At 33.0% G+C, this 19,844-nt stretch overlaps 1 protein-coding gene across 1 annotated transcript; it reads left to right on the forward strand.

Annotated features, from left to right (window-relative positions):
* Window positions 1–5,452: 5,452 nt before the first annotated feature.
* On the forward strand, window positions 5,453–6,775 carry EXL5 (EXORDIUM like 5). The gene has a single exon (XM_022041194.2). It carries the CDS (start codon window positions 5,562–5,564, stop codon window positions 6,609–6,611), a length of 1,050 nt encoding a protein of 349 aa, XP_021896886.1. The 5' UTR covers window positions 5,453–5,561; the 3' UTR covers window positions 6,612–6,775.
* Window positions 6,776–19,844: the final 13,069 nt, after the last annotated feature.

A 19,844-nucleotide genomic window follows, 5' to 3' on the forward strand; every position in this document is an offset into this window, starting at 1 on the left:
AAAGGCTAAGTGAGAGAGAAGTGAGAGATTTTTAGGAGAAGGATAATTGAGTTTTGTGACCATAACATACCTAAGTTTTGTCTTTGGTTTATGAAAATTTGAAGGGGATCATAGAAGAGATAGGAAGTGGGAAGAGACTCATCTATTTTATATGTAAAATGTTGTTTTTTTAATAATTTAACTTGATATTTTTTTCATACTAATATCTAGCGCAATTAGAGATTTAAACGAAAGAACATATTATATCAAGTGCAATTTTAGTATTCATCTAGTTTACTCGTTTTGTTCGGATTTGATTGTTATCATTATTTGAATAAAAAAAGAAAACTATGACTTGTCATGGTAGACTTATAATATTTGTCTAAGGTTTATACATAATTTTTCTTTTAATCCTTACTGACCCAACCTAATCTTTGATATTATTTTATGGGAGTAAATGTAGAATGATTTCCACCTCCTTTATATCCATGAATTGTTTTTAAAATAGGGTAGTCCGCATACTTGAGGAAATTTGATAATTATCAGCATTTGAGGTTATGGTAAGAAGCATATAAAGTATAAAAATGGTTACAAATGATGTCACTTTTTTATTAATGGATATGATAACATGCTATATTTTTAAAATAAAAAGGTTATTGCAATTAATATTGTCACTTAGGATTAATAAAATGCTAATATTATTTAGACTCATATGGTTATGATATATTCGGTAATTTTTTCTTGTTTGTAATTTTAGAAATAATATATCACATGACACCTTTTCGTTTCATGAGAAGTTGTTGGGATTCACGTCTACCAGCTATTAAAAAAAAAGAAAATAAAATAATAGGAAACAAGTTGGTTATATAATGGAGAAAACTGTGACTGGATTATAATATAGCTTTTTGCACTAATTGAGAAGAAAAGGAACTTGGAACGACGGGCTACATGCAAAGTACTACGAAAAGTTTCCTGTGATTCCTTGTCTTCTTTTTTTTTTAAATTTTCCATTTTGATTTCCTTTTATGTATTTTAATTTCCTCTCATTCCTCCATCATGCATTATAAATATTTTAATTAATGAATCAAACTCCTAATGAGTGACCTTCTCACACATTCACGTACAGATAGAATTTTAATATTTCATGAAAATTGTAGTAACTAATTAGTTTGCATCACGAAATAGATGTCATACACCTTTTTTTTATCCCATATAGTCTTTAAATGCGAACTTAATTCTCTAAATTGGACAAGTGCAACTAATTTTAGTATTTGATACTATTTTTATTAGGACGAGTAGCAACTTTTGAAACTCTTTAAAAATCAAATTTATTTTCTACGGAATCCTTTTATTGTCTTGCATCACCCATGATGTTATAGTTAGTATGTGCTGAAGCCTTTTGGTAGACACAAAAATTTATTACACGTAATAAAAAATGTGGTGATGAGAGTCAAATATTCCTAATAAAAAATATCTTATGAACATAGTAGGTGGATAATCTATAATTATGATCATATCTTTTTGTGATCGAAGATGTATTTTGCTAAATATCCAATTTAATTGACAAATATTGTTTGTCTAATTATGTTTTGCATCAAAAAATTGATTAACAAACCTACTATAGTTTAGATCATTGAATCTAATGGGTGCTACATGTTAGTTTAATTGAATTTCACCGAGCTTTAAGATAATGGAGTAATCTTGTGATTAGTGTTAGGTGAAGTTTATACATTAACTAATGATAATGATTAATGCTAAAATAATAAATTTGATTTTAGAGTTTAATCAAATGTAGGTGGCATAAATATCTGAAGTAAATTAACTAAAATGTTCAATAATTACGTTGGAACCATGATAAATTAATTTAAGGCATTAATTAGTTCTTACTAGGCTGAATGATTACGAATGCTTTTAAACCCAGATGAAAGACTGAATAATGGTTAAAAGACAGGTTAATTAATGGACCAGAATGGTCAGAGACAGGACTAAAAAGGATAAGAAACAAAGAGAGAACAATCAAATTTTTAATTGCTTATGTTTATCCTAAAACCTAGGCGTCAGATAATAAATTAAAAATCCTAGTTTTAATAATGGTAATTAGGTAACTTAATTTTTCTAAAGTTTTTTTCTTTGAAGGTTATAACACTAAGCCATGAACTAGACTTAAATCACAAACATATAAATAAAAGATAGATATATATATATATATATATATATAGACGATGATGATAGATTAAGAGAGAAGGAGATATTAGAGAAAAATAAGGGATAAGACGAGAGAAAGTAGAAGAAGGGAGAATATCTCCCCAATTAGCACTACAATTAGAATATCCCGCAAATAGAGTTTTCTCTCATGGGAAGACAAACAATCAGCAAGCCTATGGGACATCTTGAGGGATGAAAAATATTATCTAAGGTAGATTCTTTTTCCATGCAAAATAGATTTTATGGTTAAGGTTCTTCAAAATAGAAAGTAGATAGTTTTAGGGTCTTCACTCAATAGTAAACGTTTTCCTTGTGGTCTTCTTCCTCTATGAAAAATGTTTTAAATGGCTAGATCCTTTTTATATCTTTCTTTTCTTTTTTTTTCTCTCATCTTTTGAAAACCTTTTTTTCGAGTGCTTAAAGTGAAGGTCTTAAGTTTTTTTTTAGAAAATACTCTTTGGTTGCGTGTCATATATTATATGAATTCTTCATTTAAATCATTTTCTGAAAGGAAGAAACAAAGTTTTCACCTTTCGGATATAAGAAGATTCAACAATTTTTCTCTCATTGCCAAATATATTTAAGGAAATGAAAAAAAGAAAAGAAATGTTTTTTTGTTGAATTTTCTCCCGTGAACATAAAGTTTTCGCTTCAAACCTGAATAATAGTATATATTTAAAATTTTCAAGGAAAGATAAATTATTAAAAAATTGAAGCAATAATTTATAGTAGTTCAATATTTGTATATTTACTACCTAAACTACAATCAAACAAGAATTTCAACACTTCATTAGTAAAGAATACATTTATTTGGATTTAAGTACATATTTAAAGAATACACTTTTAATGGTTTAGGTAGAATTGGCTTCATCTTTTTAATAAACTAAGTAGAATTAACTCTCTAAATTTAGATTTTTATTATGCTGGTAAATAATACATTTATTTGGATTAAGTACATATTTATTTTTCTCGAGTTAGTTTCTACTGAGTCTGATTCTATACTAACTCTTTTATAAAAGTAATATAACCTCCGAATCTATAAGAAGATAACAATAAACCTATAATGTGTTCTATATGTAAATTTAAGGTCACAATGTTTCCACTCTTTATCTTAATGCATACTTCCTCTTTCTCCAAGTTTCCCTTTAAGTCTTCCAAGTTTCTATTCACAATGGAAAAGATGGATGGGATGTTGAAGAATAATTTTCTCCAAAAAATTAAAGTTCAAATAATTAAAAGATAACAAGTAAGTCATGAATACATAAATTTGATGTAAAAGCTCGAACATTCGTACTAAATAATAATATTGAATTTTATAAGTTTGCGAAAGTAGTTTACTAATTTTTTGGGTTCATTTCTTGCACTGTTTAATCGAAATATCCAATAGGATTACGGGAATGTCAATTGAAGAAAATTAAACATAAAAGAAAGAAAAGTGTAAACTAAGAACCTAAGGGCTTTACCTCCACTGCGTAATTAGGAAAAAAATAGGAGACAACCTTTAATTTACTAACTCTCTTATTGAGGATCCAGATTTTGGTCATCCTGATATGAAATAATTAATAATAAAGGGGTGAGTTACATTAACTCAGTAAGAATATCAATACTTTACTACCGATACAGAAAATTAAAGGTTGGTAGAAATCATAAAACAACCAATGAAGCTTATTTTTCTTTTTAAGTAAATTCATTTAACGTGAAAATATTTATTCATTACCTACCTTTAAGTTCTCGAATACCATTTATGAAGGAGTAAATAGAATAGTAATGCACATTATCTATTTTAAGATACTAACAGTAATCAACTTACCCATTTACTTATTTACCGGTGTCGTTGGGGATCCATAAGGGTTCCCACTACACGTGAACTCAATATCCATTCTATTAATCAATTGATCGTCCCCATACCTCGTTCAGTAATGGGTGCCAAACGTACTACTACCTCAATATTCTGTCCGATATGAGGATGAACAAAACACTTCCCAACCTCTTCCGGTATGGGGCTTCTCAACACTGTTCGACTGAGGGTAACATCCACAATAGGGTTTGCCCTATATACCGGGCCCGTACACTCTTTTTTATGACACCCGATAAGCCTTTTAGCTTGATAATATTAACTAACACATACATGTCCATGTTATCGTTTAACCACCAGATACATACAACAATCTCGTTTCATAATTATAGAAAAATAGAACGATAATTTAATGGGTAATATAGTTTAATACTCAATTATTAAAGAAAATACATTCATTTTCAACCAATTAACTGATAGGGATAAAATAATTGAGTAAACTAATAAATAAAAAAGCAATTAAAACTAATGAATTAAAGTGTACGAAAAAGTGGTAAGCAAACAAAGCAGTATAGTAATAAATAAACAACACATATAAACTAGGACAATTATACACTGACTCCATCGGTGACATGTATTTTAATTAATCAAGGGTTGCCAATATTTTAAGAATAATTTTTTTTTTGACCTAAATATTTAAATAATTTCTGTATTATTTATTATATATTATTTTTGTGCTTTAACTGTGTTCAACTTTAAAAATTAAAATAAACAATCAACTTTTAACTTTCATTAACTTTTTAAGTATTTTTTCCAATTAAGAGTTGTGTTTATAATTTTGTACAGGGGTTACTCATATATATATTAGTAAGTGAATTTATTATATTGGCTAAAAATTTTTAAACATAAAATAAAAGACAATAAATTAAAGTCCGTTATTTTTTAAAATAAAGATAATTATATTTTTTTTATTAAATAATAATAATAATAATAATTTTAAATTAATATATATTAATTATTATTATTATTATTTTTTAAATTTATCTAAATAAATATTATATTTATATACGAATCCCAACGCGTGGTTACTAAAATTAAGAAGATGCATAATCACACACATATATATATATATATATATTTTTTGTTATTTGAGATCCTAAACAATGTTTAAGACAAAAACATAATAATATTTTTATCTAAATATGTTCTTGAGCAATCATTTTGAGGTTTTAACCAGTGATCATAACTATTTCCATCTCAAAAGTCTTTATGTACCGAAGCCAAAGCTGTAGATTTGAACTCACGAGAGCTTAATTTTTTCATCCCACATAAATATTAATTTTTGAAAAGTGGAGACCTAATTGTATTTACACCGACATTCTTTTTATTTTTTGTGAGGGTATTTCGGTCAATTCACTCCATTCCACTAAAGTCTCCCATTTCCCCATGAGAAGAAGAAAAAACAGAGACACTGTACAGAGTGAGTGAAGAAGATAGTAATGGCAGCTGTCTCCAGCCCATTCTCTTCTCTTTATATCCCCTTCACTCTCTTTACTCCCTCCTTATCCCCTTTCCCACAAAAATGAACTTCTTCTTAACTTCATTTCTCCTCTTCACTTCTCTGCAGAATCTTATCTTCTCCGCCGCTTCACCCACCGGAAAAAATGTTCAGACGTTGAACACCAAGTCACAGGAATACATTAACCCTAAACTCCCACCCAGAACCTTGTCATCTTCCAAGAAATTCGAGGGTTCATCAGACCTCGTTCACCTCCGATATCACATGGGTCCTGTTCTATCTTCATCCCCAATTAATATCTATCTCATCTGGTATGGCCGCTGGCCTTCTTCCCACAAGCTCCTCATCAAGGATTTCCTCCTGTCTATCTCTCCTTCTCCTCCGGCTCCTTCACCATCCGTATCCGACTGGTGGGCTACTGTTTCCCTCTACACAGATCAGACAGGCGCCAATGTCTCCCGTAACATCCTAATCGCCGGCGAGTACAACGACAAGATCTATTCCCATGGAACCCAACTCACGCGGTTATCCATCCAGCAAGTTATAGCTACAGCCGTCAAGTCCGCTCCCTTCCCGGTTGACCACAAGAACGGTGTATACCTCATCCTTACATCACAAGACGTCGTCGTTCAGGACTTCTGTAGAGCTGTCTGCGGCTTCCATTACTTCACCTTCCCATCAATGGTAGGATACACTCTGCCTTACGCCTGGGTTGGGAACTCCGGCAAGCAGTGTCCGGAGGTCTGCGCTTATCCGTTCGCCGTGCCGGGTTATATGGGAGGAGGAGGGCCTGGAGCGTTGAATCCGCCGAACGGAGAGGTGGGTGTGGATGGAATGATTAGTGTGATCGGACATGAGTTGGCGGAGCTGGCGTCGAACCCGCTGGTGAATGCGTGGTACGCGGGGGAAGATCCGACGGCTCCGACGGAGATTGGGGATCTGTGCGAGGGACTGTACGGAACGGGAGGAGGAGGTGGATACATTGGGCAAGTGATGAGGGATAAAGGAGGAAGAAGCTTCAATTTGAATGGGAGAAATGGAAGGAGGTTTTTGGTGCAGTGGATATGGAGTTCTGTTTTGAAAGCTTGTGCTGGTCCAAATGCTTTGGATTAGCCAGTTTAATTCAATCTATTTGACTTTAAATTCAGAAGTATAGAAGGGTTTTTTTTTGTTTTTGTTGCTACTGTTAATTATTTTTTTATAAAATTTTATCTGTTTTATATTCTATATATATATATATATATAACATGAATCACGCCATGTTCTTCCCTCTGTAATCTTGGGTTCTCAGCTTTCAGAATTACTTGGTATATTAATTATTATTTTCCAGGAAATTTAAATTCGAGTTTTGAATTGGATTATGATTTTTAAAGGAGGAATAAAAAATTAAAATGGTTTCTTTTAATATTAAGTAAAAAAGTTGAAGTGTCAGTTTTTGATTATGGTCCTATATATATATATATATGTGTGTGTGTATTAATTATTATAAAAATATAAATGTGTGTGTGTGTATATATATTGGTATTTTAAATGAAAGTAAAGTACTGGTATTTAAACAGAGAAGTACTTGTATTCACATGTACCTTTGGAGCTCTTAATTTGCTGAACAGCTTTGATTCTCTTTATATTTCTTGAATAACATTTTGAAGAAAATTTTTGGAACTTGTTATAATTAATTTGGGGGAAGATATTTTTTAAAAGAGAAATATAACTCATACCACCTACTCCAGCTAATTTGATTTGATAATAACAACACTCGAACAAAAAATTCCAAACACTAATATCTAAGACTTAAAAAAATGTATTTATTTTTATTCAGTTTAATCTCTGTCTTAATTTTATATTAACTTAAATCATGTACTTTTTTTTAATTTAATTATATTTATACTTATGATATTTAATACTATTAATTTGCTCATCAAATGTCAGTAGAATGTTAAAAAAATTTAGAAACATGGATAGTTATACTCTTTTGTCTTTGTTCTATAGATTAGCTTTTTAGGATATAAATAAATATAACCAACATGTCATTTAATATTCAATTTATGGGATGAATTATTTTTAGAAATCAATGAATTGCTTCTATAATTCTTATCACTTAGAAATTGAGATCATAAACGATGCAGTTGATTATTGATTTTATTATTTTTTTAAATTTTTTGATGTTAAAATTCTAAAACAATTAAGATTCTATTTGGAAAACAAAATAAGAACATGTTCATTAGAGATGAAAATATAAAAGGGATTAAAAAAATAATAATAATAAAAAATCAATTTTCAATAAGCTTAAAAGTATAAACAAGTTAGGAGAAATGAAAAGTGTACGATGAATACATGAATTTGAAATATTTTCATTTATGTTATTTGTAAAAAGAGAGTGATTCCCCCATCCATAAAATCATGGAGCCCCAAGTCGTATAAAGTGTTGAAATTAAATTTTTTTTTTTTTTTTGTTTTAAAAAAGGTTTAATAACTTGGAAAGTTATTTCTTTGATGATTTGTCTTAGTAAATACCTTTTTTTTTTTTTTTTTTTTTTTTAATTACTATTTGGGTTTTCTATAGAGTGTAAATTGTTTGTAGATCAAAGATAAGTAATAATATAATTGCGGGTAACACATATATAATTTTATTTCACAGTGAATGAATTATTTTAATATAGAAAAAGCCAAGAGGTTTTTCACCTAATTGTTTTGAAAAGTGTACGATGGAACAAAAAACATATTTCTACTCCTCAGAGTGTGGGGTCCAGTCAAAAGCTTAAATTGAACCATCTGTGACTTACAGCTAATATTGGGACCCACATATAAATCTTTACAAATAATAATATATATATATATATTTCAAAAAAAAAAAAAAAAAAAAAAAAAGTGCTGGGGTTGAGGGATGGAGTGTTGTTTGTTTGGAAATGATATATATATAATTTTAATATAGGAAAGAATCTTTTGGTTTGATGCTTCTGACACATTTTGTTGAATGAATGGACAATTTTGCCCCTCTATTTCTTCAAATTCTACCAAACACACAAGTTGAATGTAATAATTATTAGTTTTTAGTTATGTGTTATTAGAATGTTTAAAATTATCTTTAGATGAACAACCAGCTTTCTGAAAATGTTACTAGAAAACCATAACAAGGTGTCTGACTTGTAAATTTATGAGCTCTAAGCTGACTCCATTTTCAGCCATGAAGCTTCCACAGAATGTCGTCTTTATCTTCGATGGAGAACGAAAATTGATGTATGGGAGCCCCCCAACAGAGTCTTAATCGGTGAGCTGGAGAACCACACTCGCATGAATGGCTAGAAAAAGACGCTTTCCTTCCCTCCAACTCTATAAAACTTAAATACACACACACACACACAGTTCCCACGTTACAAAACTATCCAATTCTTAGTTTCATGACTTTGTAATTTTGATTTTTCCTTTGCTGGCCATCAAGTCTTTGATATCAACGATTGCCAGCTCAACCGAGTGAGGTTAAGCTTCTTAAAATTCAAATATAATTTAAGTTGACTTTTTTTTTTTTTTTTTTTTTTTTTCCCCAGAGTTTCATAGTTAATCTGGTTATTGAGATTGTGTTAGAGGAATAGGGAGTATCTTTGCTATAGAGATCAAGATGGTTTGTTGGTTTATCTTAAAAATACTATTTGTTGAGTAAATAAGAAGTAATACGAGACCACAAGTGATTTATGTAATACCCCAAAATAAGATTTTAATGTAATTTAAAATTAATAAATATAATTTTTTAATTTTTTTAACTTAATTTAAAGTATAAATGAAGTAAAAATTGAAGGATGATGAAATTAAAAATAATTTTGGAGAAAATGGGTAAAAATTTGAGTTTTTGGAGTACTTTTTTTTTAAAAAATCAGAAATCGGGTGTTAAACTGTAATTTAAGAAAGTTTGGCCACGTCAGATGCCCGGTCAGCAGACCCGATGAATCAGGACGCGCCGTGTGACAGCAGACGCTGACGTGGTGCCACGCGGGAATCGAACGGTTCAGATCCGTTCCTGCGCGCACGGACGACCCAGATGCATTCCCTCCCTAAATGCGATTAGACGGTCAGATTTGAACGCGATCGGCCGGTTCAGATTAGATCATGATGGACAGTCCACATTGGATCGCGATGGACGGTCCAGATTGGATCGCGATGAACGGTCAAGATTCACTTCTTCTTTAATCGCGATCGGATGGTGCAGATCAAACGTGATGGATGACCTAGATCAAAAGCAGACGGATATAAATAACCCCCCCCCCCCCATCTACACCAAACCTTAACTCTAGCCGCAAGATCCCCTCGCCGGAGAAGAAGACCCAACCGTCGGGAAGGAGACTGCTGCCACCCATAGCCGCACCGGAGCCCTTTCCGACCGTTAAAAGAGGTAAAATTTCTTCTTTTAATAGGAATTCAATTCTAAACACACCCATGATCAAATCGGAGCAAAATGACCGGCCAAGTGACCGAAAAACATAGGCGAAATCCGGCGGCGTCGTCGTAGAGAATTTCACAAAATGCTTCTGATCAGGCCCTTCCCGATTCCTCTTATGTATAATTTTTTCACCGTTGTGATCCCCGTGTCATTCTCTATAGATTGACTGAAGTAAAACATCCAACCCCAGCGTGAGCCGGAGGAGCCGCCGCACCGGAGCGCCCTGCCACCGATAAGTTTCGATTTTTTAGATTTTTTCGGCCAACTGAGGTCCCTCAACATATTTTCTTGTAGGGATTGATGCAAAGTCGACCGAAAACTGCCAACCCAAGGTGGACTGCCGTCGTAGGCAGCGGCACTATCATCGGAGTATGGCAGAGCCATCGTGCCAGAATTTCTGAAATTGGTCAATGAGCCATGGGATTGATTTTGGGTTTGTTTGAGACATTTGCATGTACTATTAGTGCGTTTTAATTTCTGAAAAAAAATTCAGGGAACCCGGGAACTGACCGTAGGCACAGTCGAACAGTGTAGCTTTTCAGACATTGAATTGAGTAAGGATCCATCACCCTATTCCCTATCATAGAGCTGAAGTTTAAATAAATAATAATATGATATTTCGTATAAATTTAGAAAATGTGCATAATTAATTATGGATTGCTAATGGAGACAAAACCGAAAATTCTCTACTGTTGTTTTATTGATTGTTTTACAATTTAAATGCATAGTAGTACCTTATTAATTAATTTTATGGCTTTGAATGTATGTATGGTTTATTCTATGTGTTTACTGTTGAATCCAAAAAAATGCAGGTTAAACGGTAAAAATTGTGTGATGAAATGAATAGATGAAACAACAGCTTTACTGGATATCCTGAGAGATGGTGGACGGACCGGGTACATAGGGAACCCTACCGTGAACGTTGTCTCATACCGGATGGGGTAGATACTTGATAATTTGGTGCTCATACCGGACGAGATATGAGGACGACCCGCTTTACCTTCATACCTGACGAGGTATTGAGGTTTAGTAAATTGGTACTCATACCGGATGAGGTATGGGGACGACCCGTTATTTGAAAATATTAAATAAAAGAGTTTATGTGTAGTGGGGACATCCCTATGAACCCCTATAGATACCAGCAGGCTGGTAAAAAGAGTGATAATTATTGTAGATTTATTGATGATGGATATAGATTTATAATATGTGCTATGATTGCTAATTATACATAGAATCATGATTTGTATAATATTATTGTCTGTATAGATTGTTTTTATGAATCCCACTACGGTAAGTGAACGACAAATAATTTTTATGATCGATAAATGAATTTGTCAATTTAGTGCTCAATTAGTATTTTTTGATTTTGTACCAATCTTTACTTCTGTGTCGGTGATATAGTGTGACATCCTTATTGGATTAGTGTAACTCACCCCTTATTTAACCATTTCAGATCAAGAGAACTAGATTCCAAAGTTCGATCCGCAAGAGGATTGCGAGTATATGCTAGTTTTCTTTATTTTTCGTTCAATTCCTTATTTCTTGTATTTATTTCAAGAGAGTGAATTTTGTAACACTATTTGGTACTTTAAGTTATTGTGTAAGAAATGTAAACCTTGAACTCTTATTACGCTTCGGCACTTAATTTATAACTTATTTCATTTGATATTTCTGGGGTCTCTACAATTTAACATACTCATAAGATTGACTTACGCACTTTTAATTTTGTTTTAGTAATCTTCTTATATTATAGTTACATGATATGTTAATTTATTTACATCCTTTAATACTTTATTTTGCATTTTACTCCACGACCAAAGGTGGATTAGTCATGGGTGACATGTTTTGGCAAAATTTTTATTTTTGGATGTACTCCTTCCAAGATGCATACAAGGTAGTATCTAGGGAAATCCATCAATTGCTAACATCATCAATGATTTGTCTCAAAAACTTAATTAGGTTTAAAACATTGACAAGTATGAGTATTGAAGCTGCCATGGGTACTGGAAATTGAGAAATGATATTGATTTTACTCACTCTCTGTTAATGATTATAATTAATCCATCTCAATTGTTGCATCCTTTACTATGACTATGATCACAAACCTAATTAAAAATTTGTCATTAGTTATTTGTGATTAGGAATATTTAGTTATATATTTGAAATGCTGGTAAACTATATGTAAATAAGCATTTATAATGACCATATTCTTTCCTGTCTTGTTATCCTGGTGAATAATTGATTACATTTATATCATGTAAGCATGGTTTTATATTGTTAAAATATTTATATGTCAAATATTTAATTGTACTAGTGAATGTTTTATGAGCTGTTACAAATTTAAATGTGCGACAATAACTAAAGAATAACACTTAAACGTTTGAAAACTTTGAAAAATGAGTACAAGGAAAATTATAAGTTGGTGACAACTTCATTTTAAATTTTGTAAAAAGGTATGAAATCTAAACACATGTTTGAAAATCCTTACAAAGGTATTTGAGAAGTGTTTTAAAGAGAAAATCATCATACAGATTTTAAAAAGATTTTGAGGATTAATTTTTGAAAATTTAATTGTATTTCTCTAAATGTATATGTGTATGTATGTAGCAAATTTGAAGAAACATTTGGCTCTGGCAGAATTTGAGACAATGGAAAAGATAGTCATACTTGAGAGTATTAAATGTTCTCACCCACATTTCATTTTATTTAATAGTCACTTTTTGACCATTTAAATATTGAAATTCAATAGTGATTATTTAGTAAAAAAAAAAGAAATTAGTACTAAAATATTAACTCATTATATTTTGATACTGGGTGTTGTGAACTTGAAATTGTTTAAATTCGAGAAACTAATTCCACATTCCACAAATAGTTGGCGGAGGAATGTGCTTGTAGACACCCCTAAGAGTTTGTGGAACATGGTTGGGTCAGACTATATGTATAAACTTTAAAAGTCTCTTTAAACTTTAAAAATCATGGTTTAAAAGTTAATTTCTTTTCTTCTTCTTTCATTATTCACTATTTGAGCCACTAATGCCTCAAGATCCATATTCTATCACTTATTTATGTTGATAATGTAAGACGCATGAAATTTTAAAAATGATTAAAATAATTAAACTTCAAAATCTAATACTTTATATGCTTTTAAATTAAAATAACTAATTTTTTAATAAATTTATACCTAAAAAAATTTTCACAAAATTAAAATTTATCCCTAAATATGTGACAATTAAAATTTTGAAAATAAATTGAACAAAATAAAATTAATTTCAGGCCCTAAACCAAAAAGGAAAAAAAAATAATAATTCCATAAAACGGGCCACCTCAGCCCGGTGATGTGGCTGCGAACCAGTCAGAGGAAGCTGCTTGGCATTTGACCCGCACACATGGTCAGCCATGCAGGCACCACCCTATGGTCAAATGATCGAATGGTTCCCAGATGTGCAGAGGTAATCATTGCGATCCAATAACTCACACGCAAGATGTCGATCGGACGACCTGCATGTGTTTTAAGGCAATCCAACGGTCACGCGAATGAACAATCCAGATCTAAAGAGGATGACCATCTAACGGCTGAAATCGCGCAAGAGCATAATTATAATTTTGCCATTAATGTGGCTGGATCCAACGAACTGCATGCGACCACGTATGTGCGATCGTGCTGCCCCTATTCGTCGAGTGGTGAGTATTTAAAAGCCCAGCCTCTACCCATTTTGGCCCAGCCCAATCAGGAAGGAAATAAAAAAAAAAAAAGCAGAAGAAGAAAGAGAAGAAAAAAAGAAAAAGAAGAAGAAGAAGAAGAAGAAGAAGAAGAAGAAGAGAAGGAACGACCGTATCTGTACCAGAAATCAAAATTTATAGTGTTTTGTGTTAGCATGGTACTGTACATTTTGACTCTATTTTTGGAACCTCTATGCTTTTGTACTGGTTATTACAATGTACAACTGGATGAATGTAATGTTATTTTGTCTTATATGTTTAATTATCTATTATTGCATGATTAAATGTATGTCTAATGACGATAAATTATGGCGAGGCTCACAGATAATTTCTCTCTAACAAATTGTGGTAGCCCGAATTTTTTGAAATAATTAAATTTTATAAGTTAATAGAGAAAAATCCTTTTTTATTTAGGTTATATAATATTAAATGTTTGAATTAATGAAATAAAAAATCACAAAGTACACTAAGAAATGCAAAAATAGTTAAAAATTGTTAAAATAGGACTTTCTTGAAAAGAAATTATGAACTTAAGGCCTTTTTCAAATTAAATACGACTAATTTGAAAAGATTTTAACTGATCAGGGGTCACTCTACAATTTCAGATAAGCGGACCACGTGGGATGACCCACTTGGCAGCACGACCAATCGAGCCTCACCATGTGGCAGCCACGCTAGTAGGGAGTCCATGTAATTTCAGAGATCGAATAGTTTGTGTTAATTCATACGAACTCGAACGACTCTGATCACATTTTTGCCTAAACCTAGATGGACGGCCCCAATTAGATCGCGTAATGATCCAATGGTCCACACAATGAACGACTAAATTTTCTAGGGAAAGGCGATCAAACCATCGAGATTTGCTCAATAGGGAAAAAATCGATTTACCCTCAATGAGGGGCGATCAGATGACTATTCCCTCACGACATGCACTTGATTGGACGGTCGAGATTCATGGAAGGGTGGTATTCAAACATACACTCTTTCGGCCCCAAAACCCTAGCCGACAAAGGAAGATCAGAAAAGGGAGAGAGAGACGCCGGAGGGAGGCTGATGGCGGAGCAAGGCAGCGCTCTCATACCAAATACCCAAATCGACCCCCGATGAGCATTTTTCTTCCTTTTTCATCGTTATTTCCCCTCCGCTAGTGGTTTTGATGCATATTCTTGTGATTTAACTAGGAATAGCAAAAACCAAGACCTAAAGCTTTAGCCGCGACTGATGGGTGTGAGAGGTGGCATTCTTATCCCTACTTTGAGGTAATGACACTTAAACCTCTCTTCATGATTGCTTAGCCAAGGCCTTAACTCTAAAATATTAATTCGTGCATTGTTTGAAAAAATAATTATATATTATTTCACTGCAGGTCGTCGATGGAGCTATTTGAAGTATTTTTCCCTTTTCTTTGTGTTTCTTTTGTATATACTTGTTATATTGAGTTTAACTATAAATTTATATGAACTATTCGTGACGAATATCTGTAAAGTGTGTGTACTGATGATGTACGAAATATATGCATGTTGGGTGTGTGTAAAAAGAAAACTAAAAGGTTACTATGTGCAGCGAGTTGGTGTTAAACTCGTTAGGTGTGTATGTTAGCAAATGATAGGTTACTGTGTGTGCGTGGTGACTAATGTGTATGTTGAATAAATGAAAATTTGAGGTATGAAGGCGATTAGAGAATAAATCTAAAAAAACGTATGAAGGGAAATAATTAAACTAAAGAGAGAAATGTGTGAATAAAACTTATGGATATGCAATAAATGATTCTAGGAATCTAAAATAAAAAGGATAAGAGAATATAGAACCCGGGGAGTTGAAAATGTAGTAGAGAAAAGAAATAAAGTGACTGAATAGATAATTAGAACAATAAAGAATTAAAGAATTAAAAATAAAGCTATTTGGGTCTTTTAGAAGATGAGAAAAATATGTTTAACAGGTACCAATGAGGGAGGGTGTGTATGTATTAGTTATACAGTGAACCTTGCTATGGATACGATCTCAACCAGACATGGTTGAGAAGTGGTTATCAACACTCATATGCCCTGGGGTATGAGGATGGGTGGTTGACTTTGGCACCCATATGAGTTGGGGGACAACTAATTATTGTAATGCTCATACAGGTTGGAGTATAATGACTATCAATTATTATGGCGCTCATGTAGGTTGGGGTATGAGAATAACTTATTATTATTGAATATCCACTGTAAAGGGGATCCTTATGGGCCCTCAATGATACCAGTTAAAACGACATCGCGTGATGAAATCTAAAAGTAAATAAAACTCTAAATCTCAAACGAACAAGAAAAGTGATTGATCTAATATATGTATTGTACCTGATTATGAATTCGATATGATATGATGATATCTGTCTATGAGAATGCAAATTATCTAAACATGAATCTAATATGATTTGATGGCATTGTGAATGAGAAAGATAAGAGAGATTTTCTAAATATAAAATGAATTTTATAAAATTAATTTTTCATAAGTATTTTTTACTATTTTTACAACGTTTTTGTAAGTTATTACTTGGCTTTCGTTTTCTTATTGAGATAGTATAGCTCATTCAATTCATTATTTATCTTTTTCATATCAGGACACTTAAGACCCCGCTTTTAAACAATAAGGGATTCAGTACGAGATTTTTTATTTTCATTTTTGACAGAACTCGAGGTTAATTGTGACATCTCAAATGCAAATTAAAGCATAAGGGTACTAGATACAGAAATAGATTATGAGTGCGTAGTAAATAATCGTGTAGTGGAATGAATAATTATAATCCCTTGCAAAATAATAATAGAGTTACATACAATACTGAGGCAGAAACAAAATTAATTACAAGCCTCTATAAAAAAAATGGACTAAAGTGCGAGACAATTATGCACTCATAAAAGTTCATGGATCCACGAGATCCTCAAAGATTTCAAGAAGTAGGTTAGCAATCAGTTTCTCACTATCTTTCTTATTTAGAGGGGATATGGAAAGGAGTAAGTTTTCTATACTCAGTAAGAAAAATAATATTTAAATAACATCATAAGATTTCAAAGATAATTAAAAATACTATCATTACTTACTATCAAGAGTCATGTTAGGATTCTTTATTAATTATGAAATCAATTTAATTTTAAAAAAATGTCAAGTCAAAGTCATATCATGTTAATCAAATCAATTATGTTGAAAAATAGAGAAAATCAAATAATTCATGACATGCTCTTTATTTCATTTTTATTCTTTGCACGAAATTGTTCTGACTTCCATCTATTGAGGGCAATACAGATTCCCAACTATCCATATGGAATGGTTAATTCGTTTTATATTATATCAATAATTTATGGCTTGCTAAACTAATAGCATATTTACGACTTGCCAAACCATGACACGATCAATGACCATAGACGTGCCAACCACAATGGTTCTACATGTTAACTATGGCCACGACCGTACTTTACCAAAGGTGACCCCTACAATCGTGTCGCATCGCCACTCTCGTTAGAAGATACACTGTCATCCACAGGGAGCAGTCCTTTCATGGCTTTTCAAATCAAATGGGGGAGAAATAGAAATCCCTCGTAGGTAAAATGTCTAACAAAACACTTTATGGTTCATGCATGCCAGTACCAATACATATTTCACATTTTTAAACATCACTTCATGCTTTATTTCTTTACCATCGTACAATGTATCACACATCAATATTTATCCCAAGCATACAATCATTTAAAATGAACATGAAATTAATTGACTTATATATGTTCATAAAACATGCATTAACTCATAAATCATTTTATTTAAACATATAAGATTAAACATGCAACCATTTAATTTAAACTTCATTAGTTTAATCTAGAAATACTCATTAAGATATTTAAAAGTAAATACTAAATTCTTTACCGAAATCTTGGTGTTTTATATGTTTTTTTTCTTATTCTTCTCTCATTCTCTCTCTAAATCACTCCCTTTCTCTCTAAAACCCTTTGGTGGATAGAAGAATGAAGTGGAAGTAATAAAGAAACGGTGAAATGGGGGTACCTATTTTTAGAAAATAAGGACCGTTACATTTGCGCCAAGTGGCAAAATTTAGTGAAATAGAGAAAATCAAGGTGAAATGATGAGATGTGATGACTAACGAATGTGACCGATAGATGGACGATGCGATGTGACGGTGGCACAAAAACTAGAGGCATGCCACCCAAACGACAACGACACGTCGCTTAAGCGATGGTGACATACCGCCCAAGTTGACAGTATCTCGGTGCCCAACCGGCGACGTTTGTCACCTAAAGGCAGTGTCAACGCCCAAGGGGGCAGCGTGTACTGCCTAGCCTATCTTGCATGCCACAGGCCTACCATGTTGTGTACGCAAGCTTACCGTGCACCACAGGCTTAGCTTGAAGTGCCCACAGGCTTACTGCATGCAGGTCTACCGCGTAGACGATGCGTGCATAGGGCTCGCAGAGCCATGCGTCTGTCCGTGCACGATGGGTCGCACACACAAATCATGCCTCACGCCCCGCACGGATGGGACGTGCGCACTGTGCGCATGTCTTATGCTAGTCGTGCATGTGCACACAAGTGTGGCGCACGGAGCCCATGCAGGCGGGATGCTTCTCGCAGGCATTCACGCAGAATTTTTTGCCATTTTCCTCTGTTTTCCTCCGTTTTTTCCTGAAATCTTTTTAATTAATCTAAATATAAATTCCCTACGAAAAATAATTATTTAACTAAATAATATGAAATTCATCTGAAAATTCAAAACACGAAATATTAAGGAGTTTAAATGGATTTAGGGCCAGAATAAATAGAGGTTCACATTACAAATTAAATATGAAGGTTTTACGCATTTCGCTCTTCAACTCCCACGTCGCTTCCTCCAGAGTGTGGTATTGCAATTGCACCTTCACCATTGCAATTCTCTTGTTGCACAAAACTTTATCGGGCCAACCAAAGATTTTTGCAAGGAGCTCCTCATATGTCATATAAGCTTGAACCTATATTTCTCGATGAAGAATGATGTAAGAAGGGTCAAGGTGGTACTTTTTGAGCATAGAGACATGGAAAACATTATGTAGACTCGCAAACTCTAGAGGTAGAGTAAGGCGGTACGTCACAGGTCCAATATGTTCTATGATCTAAAAAGGTCACATATAACAGGGGCACAACTTACCCTTCTTATCGAATCGTATTTTTCCCTTATAAGGGAAGATATTAAGGAAGACTTAATCGCCAACAGCAAATTCTAAGGGTCTTCTATGATTTTCAGCATAGCTTTTCTAGCGATTCTAGGCGGTGGCTAAATTCCTTTGGATGATAGTGACTTTTTTGTTAGTTTCTTGGATATAATCGGGTCCTAAATGATGCTGGTTCCTGACTTCATTCCAATAAGTGGGAGAATGATAGGGCCTACCATATAGAACTTCATACGGAGCCACGCCGATGTTAGAATGATAACTGTTATTATAAATAAATTCATAAAAAAGAAGGTACTCATACCAGTTATCGCCAAAGTCAAGGACATAAGCGCACAATATGTCTTCTAGTGTCTAAATAGTATGTTCATACTAGCCATTAGTCTGAGGATGATAAACAGTATTGAAATATAATCATGAACCAATTATTTCTTGAAAACTATCCTAGAAATGAGAGGTGAACCAAAGATCTTTGTTTAATATAATGGATGAGGGAATTCCATGGAGTAGCATGATTTCCTCGACATACAAGCAAGCTAGTCTGCTAGTAGAATCTATAGTTCTGATTGGTAGGACATAGGCAGTCTTGGTTTATCTGTTAATGATGATCCATATTGCATTGCGTCCGAAATAGGTTTTGGGCAAACTGGTAACAAAGTCCATGGTCACATGCTCCCACTTCCATTCTGGAATAGGGAGGCCTTACAACAAACTGTCAGCTCTCTAGTGTTTAGCCTTAACTCACTGACAAGTAAGGCATCGGGAGACGTAGTTGACAATGTCTTTCTTCATTTCGGGCCACCAATATTAATGTCTCAGGTCCTGATATATTTTGGTACTTCTAGGGTTGATGAATAATTTAGAGGCATGGGTAGCCTTGAAAACATCCGTCCTGACAACGGTAGAGAGTCAAATACGATCCCAAAATCTGCACAATCTATTATTTGTGAGTTTAAAACCAATAAATTTATTAGAAGTAAACTTACTTAGATTTTTATTTATCTC

The sequence above is a fragment of the Carica papaya genome, chromosome 6, assembly GCF_054855325.1.
Source record: "Carica papaya isolate Zhongbai chromosome 6, ASM5485532v1, whole genome shotgun sequence".
Lineage (NCBI taxonomy): Eukaryota > Viridiplantae > Streptophyta > Magnoliopsida > Brassicales > Caricaceae > Carica > Carica papaya.

Bases quoted from the DNA above. Each gene is read 5' to 3' on its own strand.
- EXL5 (XM_022041194.2), top strand. From the start codon at position 5,562: ATGAACTTCTTCTTAACTTCATTTCTCCTCTTCACTTCTCTGCAGAAT.